The following is a 20,472-nucleotide window of genomic DNA, read 5'->3' on the forward strand; positions in this document are numbered from 1 at the left end:
TGAGACATCACGTTCTCTTTTACCTTGAAGACAAATGCTGTACACATTGAGCGATTGAGCTGATGCGTGGAAACCGATCGAATGGGCAAATAAACTTGATATGGGCTGACACTGCCGAGTTCCTTTAACTACGTGTTGAAATGATATTTCTTATCATTTGTAATATTGATGCGCTAGTATCGCCTACGATATATGTTCGTGCGACCGCGCTAGTGCTTTTCCAACCTGTTCTTAACGTTCATTCAAGCGACAGTTATCAAGTGTTCAGATGGCAATTCACGTCATATTCCCTAAAGTTTATTTTACTTAGATGAGCGATCGTTAGTCGTGTACTGTAGTTCCCCTCCCTATTATGTATAGACATTCCAACTCCACATTTGCCCCCCACGAGCGTACGCCTATGCCCAGAAAGAAAGAACACGTACGTGACCCCCTTTTTTTGAAAATTAAACTACGTGCGTTGATGCCACGCGCGCCCTGCGTTGAAATACTCGTACGTATTTTTTTTTTTTAGGAAAATGCTACACGCGAAAATACGCGTTATGTGCAAGGAAAAGTACAATCTTCAGCGCAATTCACCGGCAGCCCTTTTTCAGGCGTGTCCAACCGCGCGTTGCTCTCGGCCCGCCACGCACGTGTTATCGCCTAAAATGTGGTTTCAAGTCCCGTAATCACCGCCGTAGTGGTGGCCGCCCCGGTAATGTTGGCCATCCGGTGTTTATCGTGCACTCACATCGCACAGTGTACGGGCCTCTGCATCGAAATTTGACCGCCGCGACCGAGATCGAACCCGGCCGCCACCTTCCATCGGGTCGGCAGCCGAGCACCTTAACCACAACACCACTTCTCGGCTGACATGAATTCCCGCAGTGTATGCGCATGCCTTCCTATCTTAATTGTGGCACGCTTATTTTGTATTTCGAGTGCTGCCATGATCATGTGTACGTGACACACGCATCTTTTGCCGAGAATTTGTTACACGTTCAGAGCTTTATAACTATTGGCTTTTATTTTTTAAAAGTATTTCGCATGCAGACATTCAGAGCGTTCGCAATCACACGCAATTATATCCGCGAAATAGCCTGCTGTCAGCTAGCAGCGTGTTTATACGACGAGTGGACACGAAGTATTTTAGCGGCATTCGATGACATACGTCCTCATTTTTGAAGCCACGCTTGGTCAATAATCTAATTGTAATGCGTCTTAAACTGACTGATACCATGAACACTAAGCTAAGTCTCTTTTACTTCGTTTGTTTTGCAGTTAGTGAGGGCAATAGGTCGTATTTTCAGGCGTTTTGTGCACCTTAACTTGCGATGTAGGCTTAAAACACGTGGGCATCGATGAAACAAACCGGTGGAGTCAAAACGGTGCCAGGGCACAGTCAACTAGCATTCGCGCGAGAAAAAGATGGCGGCGGGGGAGGTACCTTTTATGTCATTGGCTGTTCTCTGTTCAGCTCAGATACAAGTGTTCTTGTTCGCAGGGAGCCGCAGTTGTGTGGGACTGTGAAAGAATCGCCTGGGCAGGTAGTATTTCGGTTATTAACTAACGCATGAAACTGGTTTGTCACTTAGTCCAAGCACGTAGATTCCTGCAGCAATGGCAAGTGTGAGCAGACGATGGCGGTAAACGTTTTGTCGTGCGAAACATCCGATAGGTTCTTTGTACTGTCACGAGACATGACAGTGAGACAAGATGCATGGCTTAAGACGTAAAACGCAGTGGGCATCATTAGCCACGCGAATTTGGCTGTTGTTGTCGTTTAAAATTTGGCTGTGCAGTGTGCCATCTTCATATGGGATAGGCAGATATAAAATGGTCTAGATATTTGCGCGTGAGACGAGTGTACCAGGCACGTCTCAGTCGGCTGCTGTTGTTAACTGTTATGCCTATTTAATATGTATTTAATGAGTTGCACGAGGTCAGCTTGTCTACTGCCTATGCACAGACAAGTAGTTGCTCTCAAGCATGAGCGAGGGTGTCGTCGTGTCCATGTAAGTTTATCAGGTGAGGTGATTTGTGGACATTGAGGGCGTCGGCAGAATCTTGTCTTGGGTGGGGGGGGGGGGGGGGGGGGATGGTGAAAACCAGTGGTGCATCGTGGGGGGGGGGGGGAGGGTAGCGGTGGTGTGGTTTAGAGGGGGTCAAGTGCCCTTTTGAACTCCCCCCCCCCCTGCCGACTACCATGTGTTCGTGTCCACAGTGTTCACATGTTTCAGTTATCTCGAGTGCATCTCTTGATACTTTGTTCCAGGAGAGAGCTGCTGGGCACATCTGGACGCTCGAATGAATGTGCGTAATCATGCATCGTGATAAATATGTTGATCTTATGAGGAGGAAGGAAGGAGGAAAGACAGGGAGGTTAGCCAGTTATGTTATGAACTAGTCTTTGCAGCTGGGCTTCATGACCTTATTCATGGCGCAGGACCGCTTGATGAAGATGGGCTCGACACAGCGTTCTGTAGGGGCTAGAGGGGCGTGATTCTCGATCGTTCGTTGGATCATTGTTAACTATGTACACGAATTCGCTGCTGACAGAGACACATATCCAGGCAAATAGCAACGTAAAGTAATATGTAAACTAAAGGGGCTGAACAAGTGCGTCGGCAGAATCTTGAGGTGCGCTAAGCCGTGTTGCATCGCGTCTCGGGGCGTCAGGGGAGGTTGGCAAGCTCGCAAGCCTGTCGGACGCTGTGGCACCGTGGCTGCTGCACGTCTCTTTGTCGAGTCGTTGCGTCTCGTTACGTCATTTTCGACAAACGGTTGCGATCGCGCGTGTGTTATGGTGGCTAGCATACGTGCGCGTAGCGCATATGCAGTCCATTTTTGAACGCGCACAGTTCGTTCGTTAATGAGCGCGTTTGAGCTCCATTACACTTGCGTAGAGTATAGTTACCTGCGAACAGTACTCCAAGTTTCATTTTATGAGCTTCCTGGACATTCACCATTACAGCGCATTTGTTTCTCTTTCTTTTCTACATTAGCCGAATTTTCTATTCTTTCTGTCCCTCACGATATAGCAAAACATGCCCAATTCATCTTACGAAATAGGTTACGGGCGGCCTAATCGTCCTGTTGTACGCAGTTTGAGTAGTAGGGAGATACATTGCGCATCGCTCTCTGCTATCCCTTGTGCCGCCTGCATTGTTGGTAAGTTGTTTTGAATAATACCGGCCAATGCTAGGAATCTTTTCACTTCAGTTTCTTGTAAGCTAAACAAACCACGAAAAACTACACTGCCCATTAAACTAATCTACCTCGGTAACCATAAGTTCGTCCCAGCGAAAGAACGGGAGCACGCGCTAGGCGAGGGAATACCAACCGGAGAGATTCAATTTTCGTAAAGACAGCGCCTGAAAAACGTTAGAGGATTCAAATTACTTGAATAACACACTAAATGCAGGGTAAAAAGGCGTTCACGGGCGCACAAAGGGCTGGCGCGAACCCACAGACCTCCACAGGTCAGACACGCCATGCGCTGCTACCGGGGGGTGGTGGGGGGTCGGCGATGCTCGAAGCGCGCGTGTGTGCGGTGCGCGAGCTGACACGCCGTGCCCTACGCACCGTAAAGTGGTGTGCGGGTCTATGAAATCGTGTGCGGACGCCGTCTGTGCTTACGTCGCTACGTGGATGCGTTCTTCAAGCCGCGAAATTGTCATCACGCCGATCGCAGCGCAGCAACGGGGCCGAGTAGGGACGAGAGACGCCGCGGGAGCGGCCAGCCGCCGATCTCGCGTCTAGGCCTAATGAAGTGTCTCCGCCGTCGGCTGTGTTGTGTTAGCGCGCGGCTATCGCTTTGGGAAGTCACCGTTCACCGGACCATCTGTACCGGTACGTAGAGACAAGAGTTGGTATTTTGGCGCCCCGAGTAACGTGACATCATGTCCGTTTGTGATCGTCGCGGCAGTATTCGGCTTTTTTTAACGCCGCTGCCTGCCGTACACAATTGCGGTGCGGGCGAGACGTCCTTGTTGTGTGCCGTCCGCATCCAGTCTTGCAGATATTTTTTTTCGTGCCAGATAAGTGTTTTTATTGGAGATTACTTATGACTCGGAATGTTTTATGGAACTTATGATTGACAGCTGTTTTTCACAGCGTTTGGGGGTATATTTAATATTTTCTTGTCTTGCCATTACTGTTCGGTGCAGTTGCATCTGATGCTAGAAGAACTGGACGCGATCTCTTGAATAGGCTTGAAGAAGTGCTTTCTCATGCCGCTTGTATATAATTTAGCTTGTGTGACCCCCCTACTTCCTCTCTGCATACAAAGGCGCGCCTGATAAGATGCGCCATATGACAGTGGACGTGCGCCCAGAGCTCGTGCCCTAGGCCGCTGACAAAAGTTTCCCACCGTAAGTGGTTAAGACGTATTTCCATGGTATAGCAAGGTCCGCCAAGGAGCATCTCGTTGTATTTCGTGTTCGTGGTGTCTTTGTACTTTGCTAGGGTGGTTATGGAACTGTTTTTAGCGGTCAGGGTTAACAAGCTATGGCGATGCCTGCACGTGGCAACCGTACAGTTTAAGGTTTTGCGAATAATGTTGGGCGATCTTCATATAGATAAACCACAAGTGCATTAACATTGGTGAGCTTGGAAAACATCGCATTTGGCGTGTTACTCCAGCGGCGTCGGCAAGTACGAAACACCATGGTCCGCGACCTCCATGACCTGCTTCTTGCGCGTCTGGTCAAGTGCGCAGTGCGGTCTGCAGCCGCGTTCTGGACGGGAAGAAACGAAAATATATTGGCATGTGTGAGTTCTAGTGGCTGCGCGCGTAGTTTCATCTGTTATGCGGCATTCGGCCGCGGTTGCAACGATCGCTCACGTGTTTGCAACGCATGCCTAGGGTGCAGGTCTACGCGCATCTTTGAAGATGGCGGCTTTTACCAAAGCCGTTGCGCATAATGTGAAATACCAGTACGCCCCGCCGCATTGCGCTGAATTCATGTCAATGCACAATGTGTGATATGTATGATTTGTGTTCATCTAAATTTCGCTTTCTAATTGTCAAGCATTTTGTAACATGCTAATAGTTCTTTTTCTCTCAGTGCTTGCTTTATTGTATTGTGGCATTTCATCTTGTGCTTTGTATAACACGCATTGAGGAAAAAGTTAATGAATTATGTGCTTCATGTTTATTACATAATGTTTATTCTTGTGTGATGCATGCAAACTGTGTTGTTTAGGACATGTAAAACACAACAAACATCACAAAATACTTAAACTGTAAAACTCATCTCACGATTCTCGAGTTCACCCCAAACTACCCCAAGTTTGATTTTGAAGGCATCATGATTTTTTTTTACGTGGTTGAAGTCGCTTATATTGGCTAAGGAGGTTTGCAGAATGTGTACATTCTTTAGGCCATTGAGACGATATTTCAATTTGAGTTCTGTTCATGAAGATTTATTATGCGGTGTTTTGCTTCTATAGCCTGTGATGTGCTCTGTCACAACATTCAGTTAAGTTTTTTTTTCTCATAATCTAAGCAGTTGTTATCGCACAACTTCCTGTGATCTAATTGTATTGGAAACGTTATGGCTTACTCGTTATTGATACTCGTCGTTGGTGTTTGTCACTATTGAGTATCCAGTAAAGGAAGTTCTCCAAATGTGTCAAGATGTTCCCATGTGGCCTGAGAAATACAAATACTATATGATCCATGGCCCACCATGTTTCTTTTTTTTTTTTTTTTTGCATTCCACTATGACTAGCATTGATTTGTGCTAGCACATGACATGGTGCTAATGCACATGTAATGACAAAAATAAGGCAGCTTTAGTTTCAGAACTTTCGCTTCAAAAACACGAGCTTTCTACATTAATCTTCTTTATGTTAGAGAGATCTGTTATTTCAACACTCCATGTACTTTTTTACTCTTATGCCAGCTGCAGAGCTAGTAAAAATGGGTTTTTTTCGTATTGTGCATGGTTCACGACTGTCTTATTTATTATTTTCGTGGCAAAATGTCGTAAGAAAGGTCCCAAACGTCAATAACACAAGGCATTACTACAGTTACTATATATGGTTCCTGCTTCCCTTGAAACACTAATGTATAATGCTTGGTGTTCTTATTAGAGGACTCCTGGCAGTACAATCAATCTGGTGCTTTTCATTCTGGCGTTGCCTTGCAGCTGCGGCTTTGCACTGGAAAGCTACATGCCACCATGGCTACATGCCATAGTGACTTCAGATGCAGTTTAGCCTTTGCAACAGTAATGCTCAACCAAAACTTCTCCAAGCAAGAGAACTAAATGACAGACATTTGTGTCATTTTCATTAAGTGTGCTTAAGTGTAATTTCTATAAGTAAAATAGTTACTGTTGCCCCGCCGCGGTGGTCTAGTGGCTAAGGTACTCGGCTGCTGACCCGCAGGTCGCGGGATCGAATCCCGGCTGCCGCAGCTGCATTTCCGATGGAGGCGGAAATGCTGTAGGGCCGTGTGCTCAGATTTGGGTGCACGTTAAAGAACCCCAAGTGGTCGAAATTTCCGGAGCCCTCCATTACGGCATCTTTCATAGTCATATGGTGGTTTTCGGACGTTAAACCTCACATATAAATCAATCAACGTAGTTACTGTTAACATGTAAGCAAGAAGAACATTTCTTCAGAAAGTCATGTGATGCAGCACAATTTTTTGAAGGCTAAACCAATTTACCAATAAGTTTACAGCAGGCTCATTCCTGCAGCTGTAGTTTGTCTGCCAGTGCTTCTGTGCATTCCTTAACGTGTTACATGGGTCATGGCCTATATTTACAACTGGTGAGCACCTTATGCTGCATTCAGGAAATGCTTTGTGTGGTAATGAAACTGTGATTGCCCGTTGTCTCACTACAGCTGTGCTGATAACATGTTTCTATAGACAAATAGTTATGGCACATCACCGACAGTGAGAAAACATTGCTGCTTGTCTAATTGGTTTAAGAAAAAAACTGCAAATACATTACAGCCATGTGCAGGGCTTACAATCAAGGAAAAAAAGATTGTGTAATGTATCAGTGTCCCAGAAGCAGCAGAATTGCTTGTCTCAAAAGATAGTTATGAAGTTACATTTTGATATGTTGCTGCTGAAAAATCTGAAATGTGTGCAACTAGGAAAAGAAAATTTTCAAAGTGTTCCTGGAGACAGCTCAGGTGCACGACTGTGTTTCACAAGTTTTTTTTATTAAGGAGAAAACTCTCTTAGTCTAAATTCCTCTGTTGAATGCCAGTAACATCATATTCGTGCATGAAATGGTTACAAAGAAAGCACCTGCCAGTGGCATTCCAACTCCCCCATTTGTGCCACTTTGCTGCAGTTGGACTTCTCGGCACCTTACCGTTCTCATTCAAGTGCATCTCGCGCCAACTACACCAATGTTCACATTTAGCCTGTTTAAACAGCAGTGGAGCATTTCTGGCCCCAAGTATTTTTGGTTTGGCATTATATCTACATGTAATTTCCGTACTGTCGTCGAACTCGCATCCCCGCTTTTTACCATTGTGCTTTTCCTCGTTTTAGCCTCCCTAAGCAAAATTTTTGTGAGTGTTCCCTGCTATTTATGGTTTGGCATGTTGTTTGTAATCTAGATTAGGTAAGGGTTGTGTCCCCTTCTCCCCTTAAAAAAAACCTAGGAAGTGAAACTAGTAAACTTGCAATGTGGCATGCAGGTTCTTTTTGCTGATGCTTCACCACAATGTACATATTGTGTGTTGCAGTGAAGCCTGAATACGGCAATAATTTGTGTAAACAGCATGATTGATGGAGTCTTATCTTCATTACATGTGAGCATTTCCTGGTCGCACATTAATAATAATATGCACCTAAAATGTTGCACACTTTTTATTACAACCAAACATCATTCCATTCGCTCCAACTAAACCTGTTATGAAATCTTGCAGCTCCAAACCTGCTCTAAAGCTTGGTTTCTTCTGCTGCAAAACAGCTTTTTTCATGCTATGGAAAGGTTTTCATATCTTTAGCTGGCTGGACCACCGCTGCATTTTCACAACCCTGAAATGTCAAAAAAGACATATTGCACTGCAGAGACAGGAATATGCGACATTGTATAGTGTACTGCCATATTAAAGTTGGATCACAGGTTATGTCATTTTGTAGCATTTACATACAGCACATACTTTACATTTCTTTTTTCTCATCTTCGATCATACAATGCTCCACGTTCATGAGGTAATGTCAGTTTCCTTGAGGTAATGTCAGTTTTCTTGCTGGTAGAAATGTGAATAAATTACTTTCATGTTCTGGGAATAGGTATTCTACATAATCATTCTACATAATCATTCCATTGTTACCTTTAAAAAGGATTGAAGGAGGTGCACAGTATAATGTACAAAGAGTTTTGAGGCGATACATTTTAGCAGTTGAGAATTATAAGTTTTTAGACATTGCTCTTATATGGTTGCGATATGCAAATGAAAGGGGCAGGTTTGAGCTGTACAGTAGGGTAAACTTGATACTAAATTTATGGATTGCTTGATTTATATATGTGGTTTAACATTGGAAAACCACCATATGATTATGAGAGACGCTGTAGTGGAGGGCTCGGGAAATTTTGACCACTTGGGGTTCTTTAACTTGCATCCAAATCTGAGCACGCGGGCCTACAGCATTTTAGATGGAAGCGAAAATGCAGCCGCCTCAGCCGGGATTTGATCCCGTGACCTGTGGGTCAGCAGCTGAGTGCTTTAGCCACTAGACCACTGCGGCGGGGCCTAAATTTATGGAGAGTGGCAAAGTAACCAATAAGGCCTTTTTAAATTCCATTTGCTTTTTTGTGTGTGCGCTATGAATTTGTTTTTATGTGAAGAGGCTTTTAGAAGAATTGTAGTTTTTTTTTTATTTCCGCACCACTGGAGACAGCACAAAAATGTGTATTGATATCATCGACGATTAAGTTAGTGAAGAGTGGTTGCATGCACTAAACTTGTAAATAGTAACTTACCATGGCAGAACACTATTTACAGTTACTTGCCAAAAGCTATACTTACTGAAAATAGTGAGCTATGTGTTAGCATCGCCTCTCTATTGCAGCTGCTTAGAAAAACAGCACTTTCTGGACAATGTCCTTGTCATGCATGAAGACAGGCTAGTGCATTGTTCCGGTAGGGATTCTCTCCCCCCCCCCCCTTTTTTTAAAGTTGAGTGTTTCAAATACATGAACCATTACAAACTTTCAAAACAACTTTGCATTAAATTTTTGCTGTATCAAATATGCATTGTGAAACCGGTGTATTGGACCATCTGTTTATAAAGTGTGCGGGATTGATAAAAGCAGAGTTTGGTGTTTTAAGTACACAGGGTTGAGTGAATTTTTTAAAAATCGAAATTCGGTGTTTGCTTCTTCGCAATGATGAAGCCTTTCTCAACAGTATTCATTGCCCCATACATTTTTGTGCGTTTTGATTAAGCCAAAAGCACTGGGTTTTCAGGACTAACTGATGAGTTGCCAAGCCCTGTTTTCTCATAATGTGCACAGCCTAAGCTTTCTGCCTCTAGTGAACTAAAAAAAATCTGAACAGGTACTTTCCTTGAGCTTGGCAGATTAAAAATAAAAGTATTCTGGCTACCTAAAGGCATGTGGTGCAGTTTTTTGTAACACACATGGCGTTTACAGAGTTCACTTGACTTGTGTGTGTGGGACTGGCATGGAGATGCGGTTCTGTGCATTTATATTGATATTAGTTGTGCCATTGCTGGTTTCGTTGCAGTGGCAGAAGATAGTATTGTGTTGATAAAGCAATGAAACTGCTTATAAAGTCTAGTCAACATGCTTTGGCTACCAACATAATTTCAGGAGCTCTCATGTGAGCCCCTCAGCATTGTGTTGCCATAAGTACAGTGGCCACGCTTTGATTGATGTGGAGCTTTTACAAATCATTATTATGAGTAACCGTGTGTGCACATAATGCAGAAGAACTGGTATACTCTTAGAGAACACAAGGGGTTGCATTGAAACCCTCAAAACTGCCACTTTTGAAGTTGTTATAGCTTTCAAAAAGGCCTTCATGTCCCCTGTAAATGTTTTCAAAGCTGTTCGGCATTGCACCAAAGCACAACACTGTGACAAATGGCTGGGTGACATTGACTATCATCGGCAGTATTTTGCCAATAGAGAGATAGAAGAAATGATAAAACAAGTCATAGAACTAAACCAAGAAAACAAGAAAAATGAAAGGCTAATTCTTGTGATGGCTGTATATATATGGCAGGTTGCTATTAAATTATTTGTACAGTATGTCTTATTTTTGAATAAAACATGAAGTATTTGTTTTTCCTCTTTTAAATGCTGGACATCTCGAAAGCAGTTTTTTGATACATTTGCCAAATTATCTAAACTTGGGATAAGCAGAAGGTTGATCTTTTTTTCACCCAAAGTGAACCTAACATACATGCAAAAGTATTGAGCTAGAATGGTGTGCGTATGTGTAATATTTTTAATTTTTTTATCAGTCTTATTTTTAAAATGCAAAAATTGCTTGTCTCAATAAAAAAAATGGAAAAATATATGTTCAGTGCAATTGTAGTATCCCTGTCACATGTCCCAATTAAAGTGCACTTAAAGAGCGCGCATTTGGCCACTAGTGCCATTCGCGTGCTGTAGCATAGGTATGCTTAGTGACCATCACTGCAAAGCACGCTTCCCGGTGAGTGTGTTCATCATACTCACTTTTCTGCACAGAGTGTATAGCCTAGGTAGCAGTGGCTTGGAAACAAGGACGGTATTATCCAAAACTGAATTCACAGTAGTTTTTAAGCTATCATTATTATTATTATTATTATTATTATTATTATGTATTAAAACATATTGTAGCACAGACGCGCTACTTTGATATTCTCTTTCTTAAGGAGTTTGCAACCACAGCCACCAGGGGCATGCTTAGTGCACGCTGTCCAGAGGCCGCATATTCCGAATTTGTACCTAATGTTTATTTTGAGGGTTGTTTATAGCTATAACAGACTATTACTTGAGAAACATTACCTGAAATGGCAATAAAAGGACAGGTACCTGTCGCGCTACTTAAATATCAACCGTCATTACCATAATTTCCAGAGTGCACTTTTCTTTGTCGTCTAGCAGCGCGCCACCAAAGTGAAATTATGGGAGCTTGAGTGCACTTGACGAAAACGACACTAAGTGTGCCATTGTGACCGAGGCATAATTCTAGCTACATTGCAAAATTAGACCTTGGCGAATAAATTGGTGCAACCTGGAACACTTTACATGTAGTAGTTCCAAAGAAAATGGGTCTTTAAAATGCCTAAATATACATGGGATTATAGGGCCTACCCCATGCCCTTAAAGCATACAGCAATAGACCCTGCACATTGCTAGAATAAAACACGTTTATTTATAAAGCCTCTTCAGTGCTGCATACTTGGTTTCTTTCCTTGTGCTAATAAGTGCAGATAAAGGCTGGCAACGGTTATTGTGAAACGCCTTGTTTGTTAGTGCCAGTCTGTCTTTCCTTGTCTTTTTGTCCATCTCTGTTTCTGTAAGCTTTCTCCTGGAAAGTAAAAAGGTGCTGTTTTCCTTCTGTTTGCTTCTGTTCTATTTGTTTATATTATAACTGAATGGTGTCGGGAAATGTTGAAACCATGAATCGTGTTGTCTATAGTGTTCTGCTATTGAGTATGAGCTTATAAGTTCAATACCCAACTGTAGTGGCCACATTCCAAAGGAAGTGTAACGCTAAAATGCTTGGGATAGTCGCATTAAAGACTTCCTTGTGTGTTGAATTTATTTTGTTGCTTTTTGTTAATGACATTTATCATAACCAGCCAGTTGATTTGGGACGGCCTACGTTGAAATTTGATGTCTTTAAAACAATCTTTTTTTGCAGTGTTTGTGTAAGAAGCGAGTCCTGAGAAGGTAGGCAACGCCCAGGAGGGGCTGGGCAATGCAGTCGGTATTGGCATGGTCCCCGCTTGATCGTCGTCACGTCTCATATTATTCAAGCCAGCTGCTGCACAAGCGCATCGCAACCGACCCTCTGGCCCCCATTGGGGCCACACCAGCCTCAACGGCTGTCTCGCCGCAGCAGAGCCTCAGGTGAGCTGGCAGGTTAAGTTTTGACTCACCAGTGGGAAAAACCACTCACTCGATGGTTTGGCTGATCCAGAAGATGTTATTAACTGCCTGACTCGCAAAGGTAGTTCAGGCTGTTAACCACATGTAGCTGAATGTCTGAATGCGAAAATGAGCACAATGATCAACTAAACGCTTATTGTTAGGCAATTGGTGTGCCGGGAGCACTGGAGTGATGAAACATGAAATTACGTTACTGCATGTAAGTGTACTAACAAAGCTCCAAAAAAGCATGGAGGCATATTAATAGTCGATCGTAAGTAGCACAATTATTTTTTTATGACGTTTGTAGCCGTCTTACTTCTTGAAACTGTCGCGACCCCGGTGCTCTATCCTCCAGTAATGAACACTGCCAACTCGTCAGCTGTACATTCTTCTGGAATGCCTGTCATTAGAATCTGGCATTGTATGTGCATAGAATGGTCGAGCATGAAGTAGAATCAGTGTAGTGTCCGTGCCTATCTATCGATCATTGTGTGAACCTGTGCACGTTTGGCCATGGTAGCTCGCCAGCTCCCACTGGCTTTGAGGAGAAGCGCTCCTCCACTTGGTGGTTTCCAAGGGTTAACGTTTAGTAGCTGGAATAGCCAGATGTGTTTACTAAGAGCAACGCTCACCCGCCGCGGTGGTCAAGTGGCTTATGTACTCGGCTGCTGACCCGCAAGTTGCGGGATGGAATTACGGCCACGGTGGCCGCTTTTTTGATGGAGGTAAAAATGCTTGAAGACCATGTTTCTAAGATTTAGGTGCACTTTAAAGAACCCCAGGTTGTCGAAATTCCTGAAGCCCTCCACTACGGCATGGTATAGGTACGGTAAACCCCAACAGTTATTATTAATATAAAAGAGTGCGAACGCCCCTGTAAAGTTGTTTGCACTGCGTGGCGCACGTGTCTCGCCCAAAAGCTGCATTTTGGGTTACAACTATCGGGCGATAGGTGGCGTTGTGTTTGCGTTGATCACCACTATCATGGTTGGTAGAGTTTTAGCGCCGATGGTGACCCCTGGCAGAAGGCAAGCCTTGGTGGCGGGCGAGAGTTGAGCGAGTCTCTTCTGCGCGTGGTGGTTGCGCGAAGGGTTGTCTCTAGCGTGGGCCCGCGGTGCCTGGCACCGCGGGCTGCACATCTGGAGCCCTCGTGGTAAGTCAAGCGTTGGCGACGCCGCCTTGGGTGTGTTATTGTGTTTGTAATGTTATTGTGCGTTTGTCGTGTTATTGTGTTTGTCATTGAGTGTATGTTAATACTGTGTACGGATGTCCTAGTGTGTTGATAACGACTGATGTATCGATTCGGTGGACGATATCATCGTTGTAAATTAGTTAAATCAATGTATGTTGTTTGGTTTGTACCGACCGGGTCTGCTGTGTTCGTTCACTCCAAGAGCGTGGTGATGGCGCTCACCAATTTCGAGACACCACAACAGGCACTAACCATTTAATTAAATGGTTGGCACTATACTCTGGTCTGTGTAGTTGGGGAGAATCTTCATGCTGTGGGACACTTCAAACTGCGACTTGCGACAATGTGCAGCTCACGGTCGTCGTGCACAGCCAAACGGGCACTGTAGTGCGGGATCCATGTGGCTGTGCAACCAGCATACTGGCAGATTGTACCCAGCTTGCCCAGGCCAGTTGGGCTTTCGTTGTTGGTGAGATAACATGAGGTTTTTTTTTTGCAGGAAAGCACCTGCTGTTCCGAGCGAGCCATCTGCCGCCCAGGGCCTGCAGGCACCAGTGGACGACCACAGTGTGACATACGCTGGTGCGAGCGAATTTACCCCGAGCTTTAGGGAAGGAATGACTGGCCTGTTGACAAAGCACGCAAGCCCTGGCTCGCAAGCTCAGGTAAGTGATCTTTCTGGTGTGCCTTGCCTTGCAACATTTGTGGGGCTACCAAGCACTTCACATGTGGTCAAATGAAGGTTTAAGAAAATAAATGGCTACCTCACGCTTACACCAGCCTATTGATATGCAGCCACAAGACTGTGCGTATTTGCAGTGTCTCGTGGTGACCATATCTGGCAACACCACGAGGATAAACTTGGCACCACAAGTGAACGATAGCTCTTAAAGCCAGTTTTTCCCTGCGATCTCCACTCAGAGTTTCTCACTCTGAGTGGAGATCGGCAGATGGCTCGCTCGGAACAGCAGGTGCATTTGCAAGGTGCTAAGCGACAAAGAAAACAAAGAGGAACTGTGTAGTTGGACTTACTCTGACAAGTTGTCTCGCTCTCTTCCTCATTCGCATACGTTAATCCCACTGTGGTGGCCCTGATGTGTAAGACTTAGCCACATACTCACCTGGTGCCCTGTTGCCAATGCAGTGTGGCCAGATTGTGACCTTTTAAGCATCAAGACCGAACTGCTGCTCTAATTAGTTTTGTGTACCGTGCAGCCAAGCAGAGAGATGAAATTTGTGTAGGCACAGTCAGTGTTATTGCACGATTGCACATTGAATTGAACTTCTTCAGTTCTTTTTTTATTTGCAATTCTCGCAGTTTTTGTATGTGCATTTGCATTGTGCCTTTCATCGAGCAATTCATACACAGCGAAGTGCCTTTAATACATGTGTAAGCTTTCCTCAGCCTTATTCTTCTGTTATGGTAATTAGCCATTGTACAGATTTTGACCTAAAACCCAATCCGCCTCGTGAAAATTTTAGCTTGTGTAATGTTGGCACTCCTAAGTCTCAGTCGATTTTTCAAGAAAGAAAGTAAGATTATTTGAGTAACTACAGTAGTTACATAGACCTTTGTTTGCCTTTTATCTAGCATCTGAGTAACTTTCTGGTATAAAATGAATATTACAAGGTTTATAAGACGGTTGTCCAAAAGTAGATATATCAAGTCAAGGATTAACCGTAGTCGGTTCTTAATTATGTGTAATTAGTAAATACATGCACTGCAATGGCAATGAGTTGGGCTGTCTGCAGCCATAAATTGCTGGAGGCTTATGAAAGCTGTGAAAGGTGCCATACAGAACAATTAAGCAGTATTCGCGTGGTTGTTCGGGGAACCCTGCCTGTGTCTGAATGCATGCTGCAGAGTCTCTGCTGTCAGCAAGACTGCTAGCGATGGCCTCCCTCGCATAGTGTTGCATGACAGGCCGTCGCTTGCACCACGTGCTCGTGAAAGAAGGGGGCTTCCTATGATCACTTAGAGAGAAAAGTGGTGTGGCAGCACTGTCGAGTACATGTAAATGCTGGCAAGGGAGGTTTTGGATTGGCATCTTACTCGGAGACTGTGAAGTTATTAGTTGTAGCAAAGGGTTTGTGGTGCTTCTGATCCGCCACATGGAATCTGATGTTATGGTGCTCGTTTGTTGACCCAAAGGTCGTGGGTTTGACCCCGGTCTTGGCAGTCGCATATCGGTGTAGGCAAAATAGTAGAAGCTCTTGTACTGCGTGATGCAGGCACACGGTATACTGGATGGTTGAAATTTTCAAAGCCCTCCACTACGGCAATCCCCATAATCATATAGTGGTTTTCGGGATATAAAACCCAACATTATAAAATCGCGATGCTTCTCACCAATAAAAAATCAAACTGGATGCAAATAGACCACATTCGATATCTGTTGATCATGGCATGCTTGAATTTCTAGTGCTAGCATGTAGGGCGAATCCAGGAAACAATTGGATCAGGATTAGTGAGGGACAAACGATGTGTCGCAGTGGTTTATCATCACAGTAGTTTAGGCACTGATACATACGTGCACGAAAGAGTGCTTTTTTTTTGCTGCATCACTGTTTAAGATATAGCAAAATGTTACCACTCTCATGAGGGTGTGCAGTTATATTTGAAATGCAAAAAAGCGAAAATTCAGCTAAAGAAGCTTCAAGAACAGAACAGTTTATGAATGCGGGGTGTCGCTAGAGCCAACGTTTTGACAAGCAGAGTTTTGTCTTCTTTGAGAGGGAAACGGCCTACTCTAGCTTATATGCATGTACATAAAACGAAACACTTGCATGCACAGCATGTGTAAATTTCACTCTCTCGCAAAAGCATAGTGGCTTAGACTTGCACATGATTACAGGTGATCGACAGTTCTGACTCCTTCTGACAGACTAGTGTTGTGCGTAAAGATAGTTTCCTTGTCCACTTGCTGTTAGAGGGCTGGCAGTGTGAACGGTGCTAATTGCCGGGTTCTTCTTGAAACAGTAGGCCTTACTCCACATGCGCATACATGCGCTAAGTTAGGTAGTTTGCAAGGTTGAAGAAGACATGTGTGTATGTCAAAATATTGGCTCCAGCGAGACCCCTTGTTCACAAATGTTTAATCTATATTTCAGCAGTATTGCATATATGCTGTCAAGAGCCACAGCAGAGGTCGCAAGATCTGCAATTGTTCTGTGTGATTGGGCAGCATGCTATTGCTAGAAGTATGGCAGGAGAGTCAGGATTGAGGCATGTCTTCTCCAAAAAAGTTTGCTTAGGCACGTTGTTGGTACTGTGTCTGTATCCTCCTTCTTTGTCCTTGTCATAATCTGCTATTCCGTATGTATTATGACTCCAAGAAAGCCATATTTTGCAGCTGTCAACATATTTTAGGCTTGCATGTATTCAAACCAAACTGAATCTTCATTGTACCAGAGGTCTCTTAATCGGTCGCAGCCCTCTCTTGTGGAACTTGCACAGATGGCGATGCCACTTTTCTCTCTGTGTTATCTTTGGGAAGCTTTGCGGAGGAAGGTGGACGACAGCACCAGGAGGCACAGTGGTGGACGGGTGGGTGGGTGCTTGTTGGCATGGGGGTTCCTCCACCGTGTGCGTGTTTGTGCGTGTCGGGCACCCAGGAAAGCGGTGCCCTGATGGCAGGTGGTGCTGGCCGAGAGGACGACTGGCAGATGCCGTGCCTGGAGCCCTCGCCCGAGCTCCGGTCTGTGCGTAGTGCTGCCAAGCGCTGGGGGCCCCGCTCGCCCGAGATGCCCATGCTTGTGCCAGCAGTAAGCAAGGCAAGTGATGACCACAGAACAAAAGTTGTCAATCTTTTGTTGAGATATAGTAATTATTTTCTTAAATGCGTACGAAGGTTGCAAGTTTGTTTTAATCTAATTTAGTCGGGCTACGTTGTGTTTTACACGAGCTGCGGAGGCACTTTAAAATTTCTGATATGACAGAATTTGACACAGTTGCTCTATTATGTAGTGAGCAGTGTAGTAAATGGCACAACTGAGACTAGCAGGACACAGTCTGCTGACTCAGCTTTTTAGCAAGTTCATTCAGAAGCAGTGCAGTAAATATAGATTATTTTCTGCAGCTGGCTTGGTGAAAGTAAGTAATTGTTCTTATTTCCTTTTGACACAGGGCAGGCATTTCATGCGCCGCAGGAATAAAAATACAATATAAATAAATAAATAAATAAATAGTTGGTGTGTTGTTCGTGCACTGGCCAGGCGTCCCGGTATCACTCAGAGTTTTCTCAATGCGCGCGCACACACACACACAGGAGCGCTAAATGGTGTGGTGAAAGTCGAGCCGAGCCAAGACAAGCCGTGTTCCACGCCTGCGCCATTCATGTGGTTTAACCCTGGATGTTTACGTGTTGGATCACTTTAGTTTGCCCAGACTCATCGAAACCGGGTGACGGGTTGCCGGTGCGCGGGGTTGAAGAAGAGCAGGGTGCGTGGGGCGTTTCCCTGGCCAATCTGTTTTCGGCTCCTCTGTTAAACCGGTCGCAGCATACCTGGAGAGTCTTCATGGAATTCACCCAGTCGAAATGGGTTTCATCTGTATGGCCCGACAGTCCCAAAAGTTCCGGCAGACTTGGCATGCTGCGGGGCACATCATGCACGTAGAGGCAAGCCTGTAGAACATGGGTGATTGTTTCTTCGGCTACTTCACACAGGCAACACGTCGGGATGAAGTCGAAGAGTTCATGGTGTCGTTGCTGAGTCGCCAGAGAACACGTGCGAGCCTGGAACAGCAGTACACTTGATTTGTTTCTTCTATAATGAGGTTCGGTGCCCGGTGCCAATTTATGTGATGCATAACACGATAGGCTGTGTCTCTTGGTGACCGCTTTACGCCTGTTGTCCGTGCTTATCTGGGTGATCCATTCGCTCTCTTCCTGGTGCGCCATTCACTTTCTGTTTTAGTTTGTTGGAGCCTTAGGTTTGAGCCGAATTTTGATTCTAATGTTGCAAGTAGTTGCATCCAGAGAGTTGTAATGCCTTTGTATCGCAGGTGTAGGTATATCCATCTGCTGAAATTGGTTTCTGACAGGAATTTCAGTCTGCACATGTACTGGAATTTGTACTTTGCCTACTGAATTTTGAAAGGTGACCACCCCGTTTCACCTGTTATGGCAGCATTTGGTGTACACAAGTTTCCCCCCAGCAACCACCGCCCCAGTTTGTTTTGATGTCTGTTTAAGCGCTTCATGGTTTCAGTTGGGTGCATGAGTGGGTCTTAGCATGCGTTGTCGCTGGCACAGCGAGCATTTTCCACAAAACTCGACCAACCGAGTTCAGGTTGTATTAGTTTCGGGAAAGATGCCACACCCTGCCTTATAGGCGGTTCAATTTCTTTGTAACGAATTCGGATTGTTGTTGCAGGTAATCTTTTTGCTCCGATGTTTCAATTCCGAGGTATCTATAATTTGTCGTTTTCTTTATACGGTTTTCTTGCAGTGTGAATGTCACTGTGAGAGTCCGACTTCAGGACCATCCATTGAATCTTTTCAGTATTGAACTTGAAGTGGTCCTCAATCGCTATTTGTGAGCAGATATTTAAGAAGTTCTGTAGGTTTGTTGCCGATTCAGCCAGTGTCATTGTGTACAGTGTCATTGGCAAATGCCATTAATGAGACTTTTCTGTATTCCTCTCGGCGATCTGTTATTATTGTCGATAGTCTCAGTCCAAGGGGCAGACTGGTCTTTGGGACCAAAAAGTGACAATAAAAAATTCATTTTTTACAATTGACATATTTTGTTTCTGCGAGTATTTTTCTATCTCTTTGCAAATTTTTACCCACCAGGAAGTGGTAATTTTTTTTGTAATGTCATTCTAACTGTTCAGATTTTTGGTGCTGTTAACATGTAAAACCTGCAAAAATAAGGTGAACCGACTTTGGGGCTTCTTTTTAATTTGCCGGCACCTGTGTTAGAAGCTCTGCTACGAGTTTATAAGCACCTTTATGAGCATTGCAAAACATGCACACCATGATTGTTGCTTTTTGAAGAAGCTGTGTGTTCTCAGTTTTTTTTTTTTTTCATTTTTCTAAAAAAAAAGTAAATTTACGACTGTTCAATTTTGAGGCCTAAATATCTCTGCAGCTAGGGCAGGTACAACAATAATTTCATTTGCAATGGAAACCTATATGTGTGTAGAATGCAAGTGTGTGAGCAGAATTTAAAGCCCAAGCCTTTCTAATTAATTACTCATCAAAATTGTAACAATTCCAACTGTTTTTGAAAATGGATAGTTCATTTTGCTACAAAATAATCAAAAAAGGCTTAAAAACTACAAAAAACTTGCATACTTTCAATATATTGTCATTAGTCTATGTGGGCATATCTTAAATATCATTTTTAATTAGGCACTTTTTTCTATGGCAGCCTTAAACAATAGGGGTGAACTTAAGCTATCTCAGGAACAAGTTGAGTTACAAGAAAACTAATTAAATATTTGAATTCAGCAGAAAAAATGGAATAATCCTGTGTAGTTTGATCAATATCACTGAAGAAATGAACAAAAAAATGTCTAAGACCAGTCTGTTCCTTTAAGTATTCTCAAAAGGTTATTTATATATATATATATATATATATATATATATATATATATATATATATATATATATATATATATATATATATATATATATATATATATATATATATATATATATATACACATACTAAATAGATTTGGTGATAATGGGAATCCCTGCTTTAGACCCATTTTTAAGGTCGCTTTTTGGGATTTGTGGCCATGTAGTTCATATATTGCGGTGCAGTTCTCAGCAATTCTGTAAATTCCTTATCCAGAGGCACTTATCAAGATTTTGCCATAGTTTCGCATGTGAAACCAAATCTTGGGCTTTTTCCAGGTCTAGGAAGGCGAGGTAGAGTTATTTTTCTTTGTGCTTCATTTCTATCGCTTGAGTGAGAGTGAATATGTGGTCACTTGTGTGTCTCCAGGGCCAGAAGCCATTTTGTGATTTACTGAGTATGTTGTTTTTTTCACACTAAGTTTGTAGTCTGCAATTTAAAATTGTACTGAAGAGTTTAAAGACGTTGCTGAGCACTGCTATTGAGCGATAGGCAATGATGTCATTTTCTGCTTTTTCTTTGCCTTTGTGGATAACTTGTATACGAGCTTCTTTACATGTTTGTGGTATGTTGTGGGTTTCTAGAATATTGTTGAAGCAGTTGAGCAGCGCTTCT

The 20,472-nt window shown here is 43.6% G+C and overlaps 1 protein-coding gene across 6 annotated transcripts in view; it reads left to right on the plus strand.

The window, feature by feature from the left end:
- Nucleotides 1-1,412: 1,412 nt before the first annotated feature.
- LOC119169256 (uncharacterized) overlaps nucleotides 1,413-20,472 on the plus strand; it is a 69,407-nt gene continuing 50,347 nt past the window's right edge. For 2 of the 6 annotated variants that reach the window (XM_075880555.1, XM_075880559.1), the window contains exons 1-4: nucleotides 2,193-3,834; nucleotides 11,845-12,053; nucleotides 13,766-13,931; nucleotides 16,882-17,040. In XM_075880555.1, coding sequence (XP_075736670.1) covers nucleotides 11,902-12,053; nucleotides 13,766-13,931; nucleotides 16,882-17,040 — 477 coding nt within the window. In that variant the 5' untranslated portion in view covers nucleotides 2,193-3,834; nucleotides 11,845-11,901. Of the gene's footprint in view, nucleotides 1,530-2,192; nucleotides 3,835-3,861; nucleotides 4,356-11,844; nucleotides 12,054-13,765; nucleotides 13,932-16,881; nucleotides 17,041-20,472 lie in introns of those variants that run through there. The other 4 variants (XM_075880540.1, XM_075880533.1, XM_075880546.1 and 1 more) reach the window with 4 other exon arrangements.

The sequence above is a fragment of the Rhipicephalus microplus genome, chromosome 2, assembly GCF_043290135.1.
Source record: "Rhipicephalus microplus isolate Deutch F79 chromosome 2, USDA_Rmic, whole genome shotgun sequence".
Lineage (NCBI taxonomy): Eukaryota > Metazoa > Arthropoda > Arachnida > Ixodida > Ixodidae > Rhipicephalus > Rhipicephalus microplus.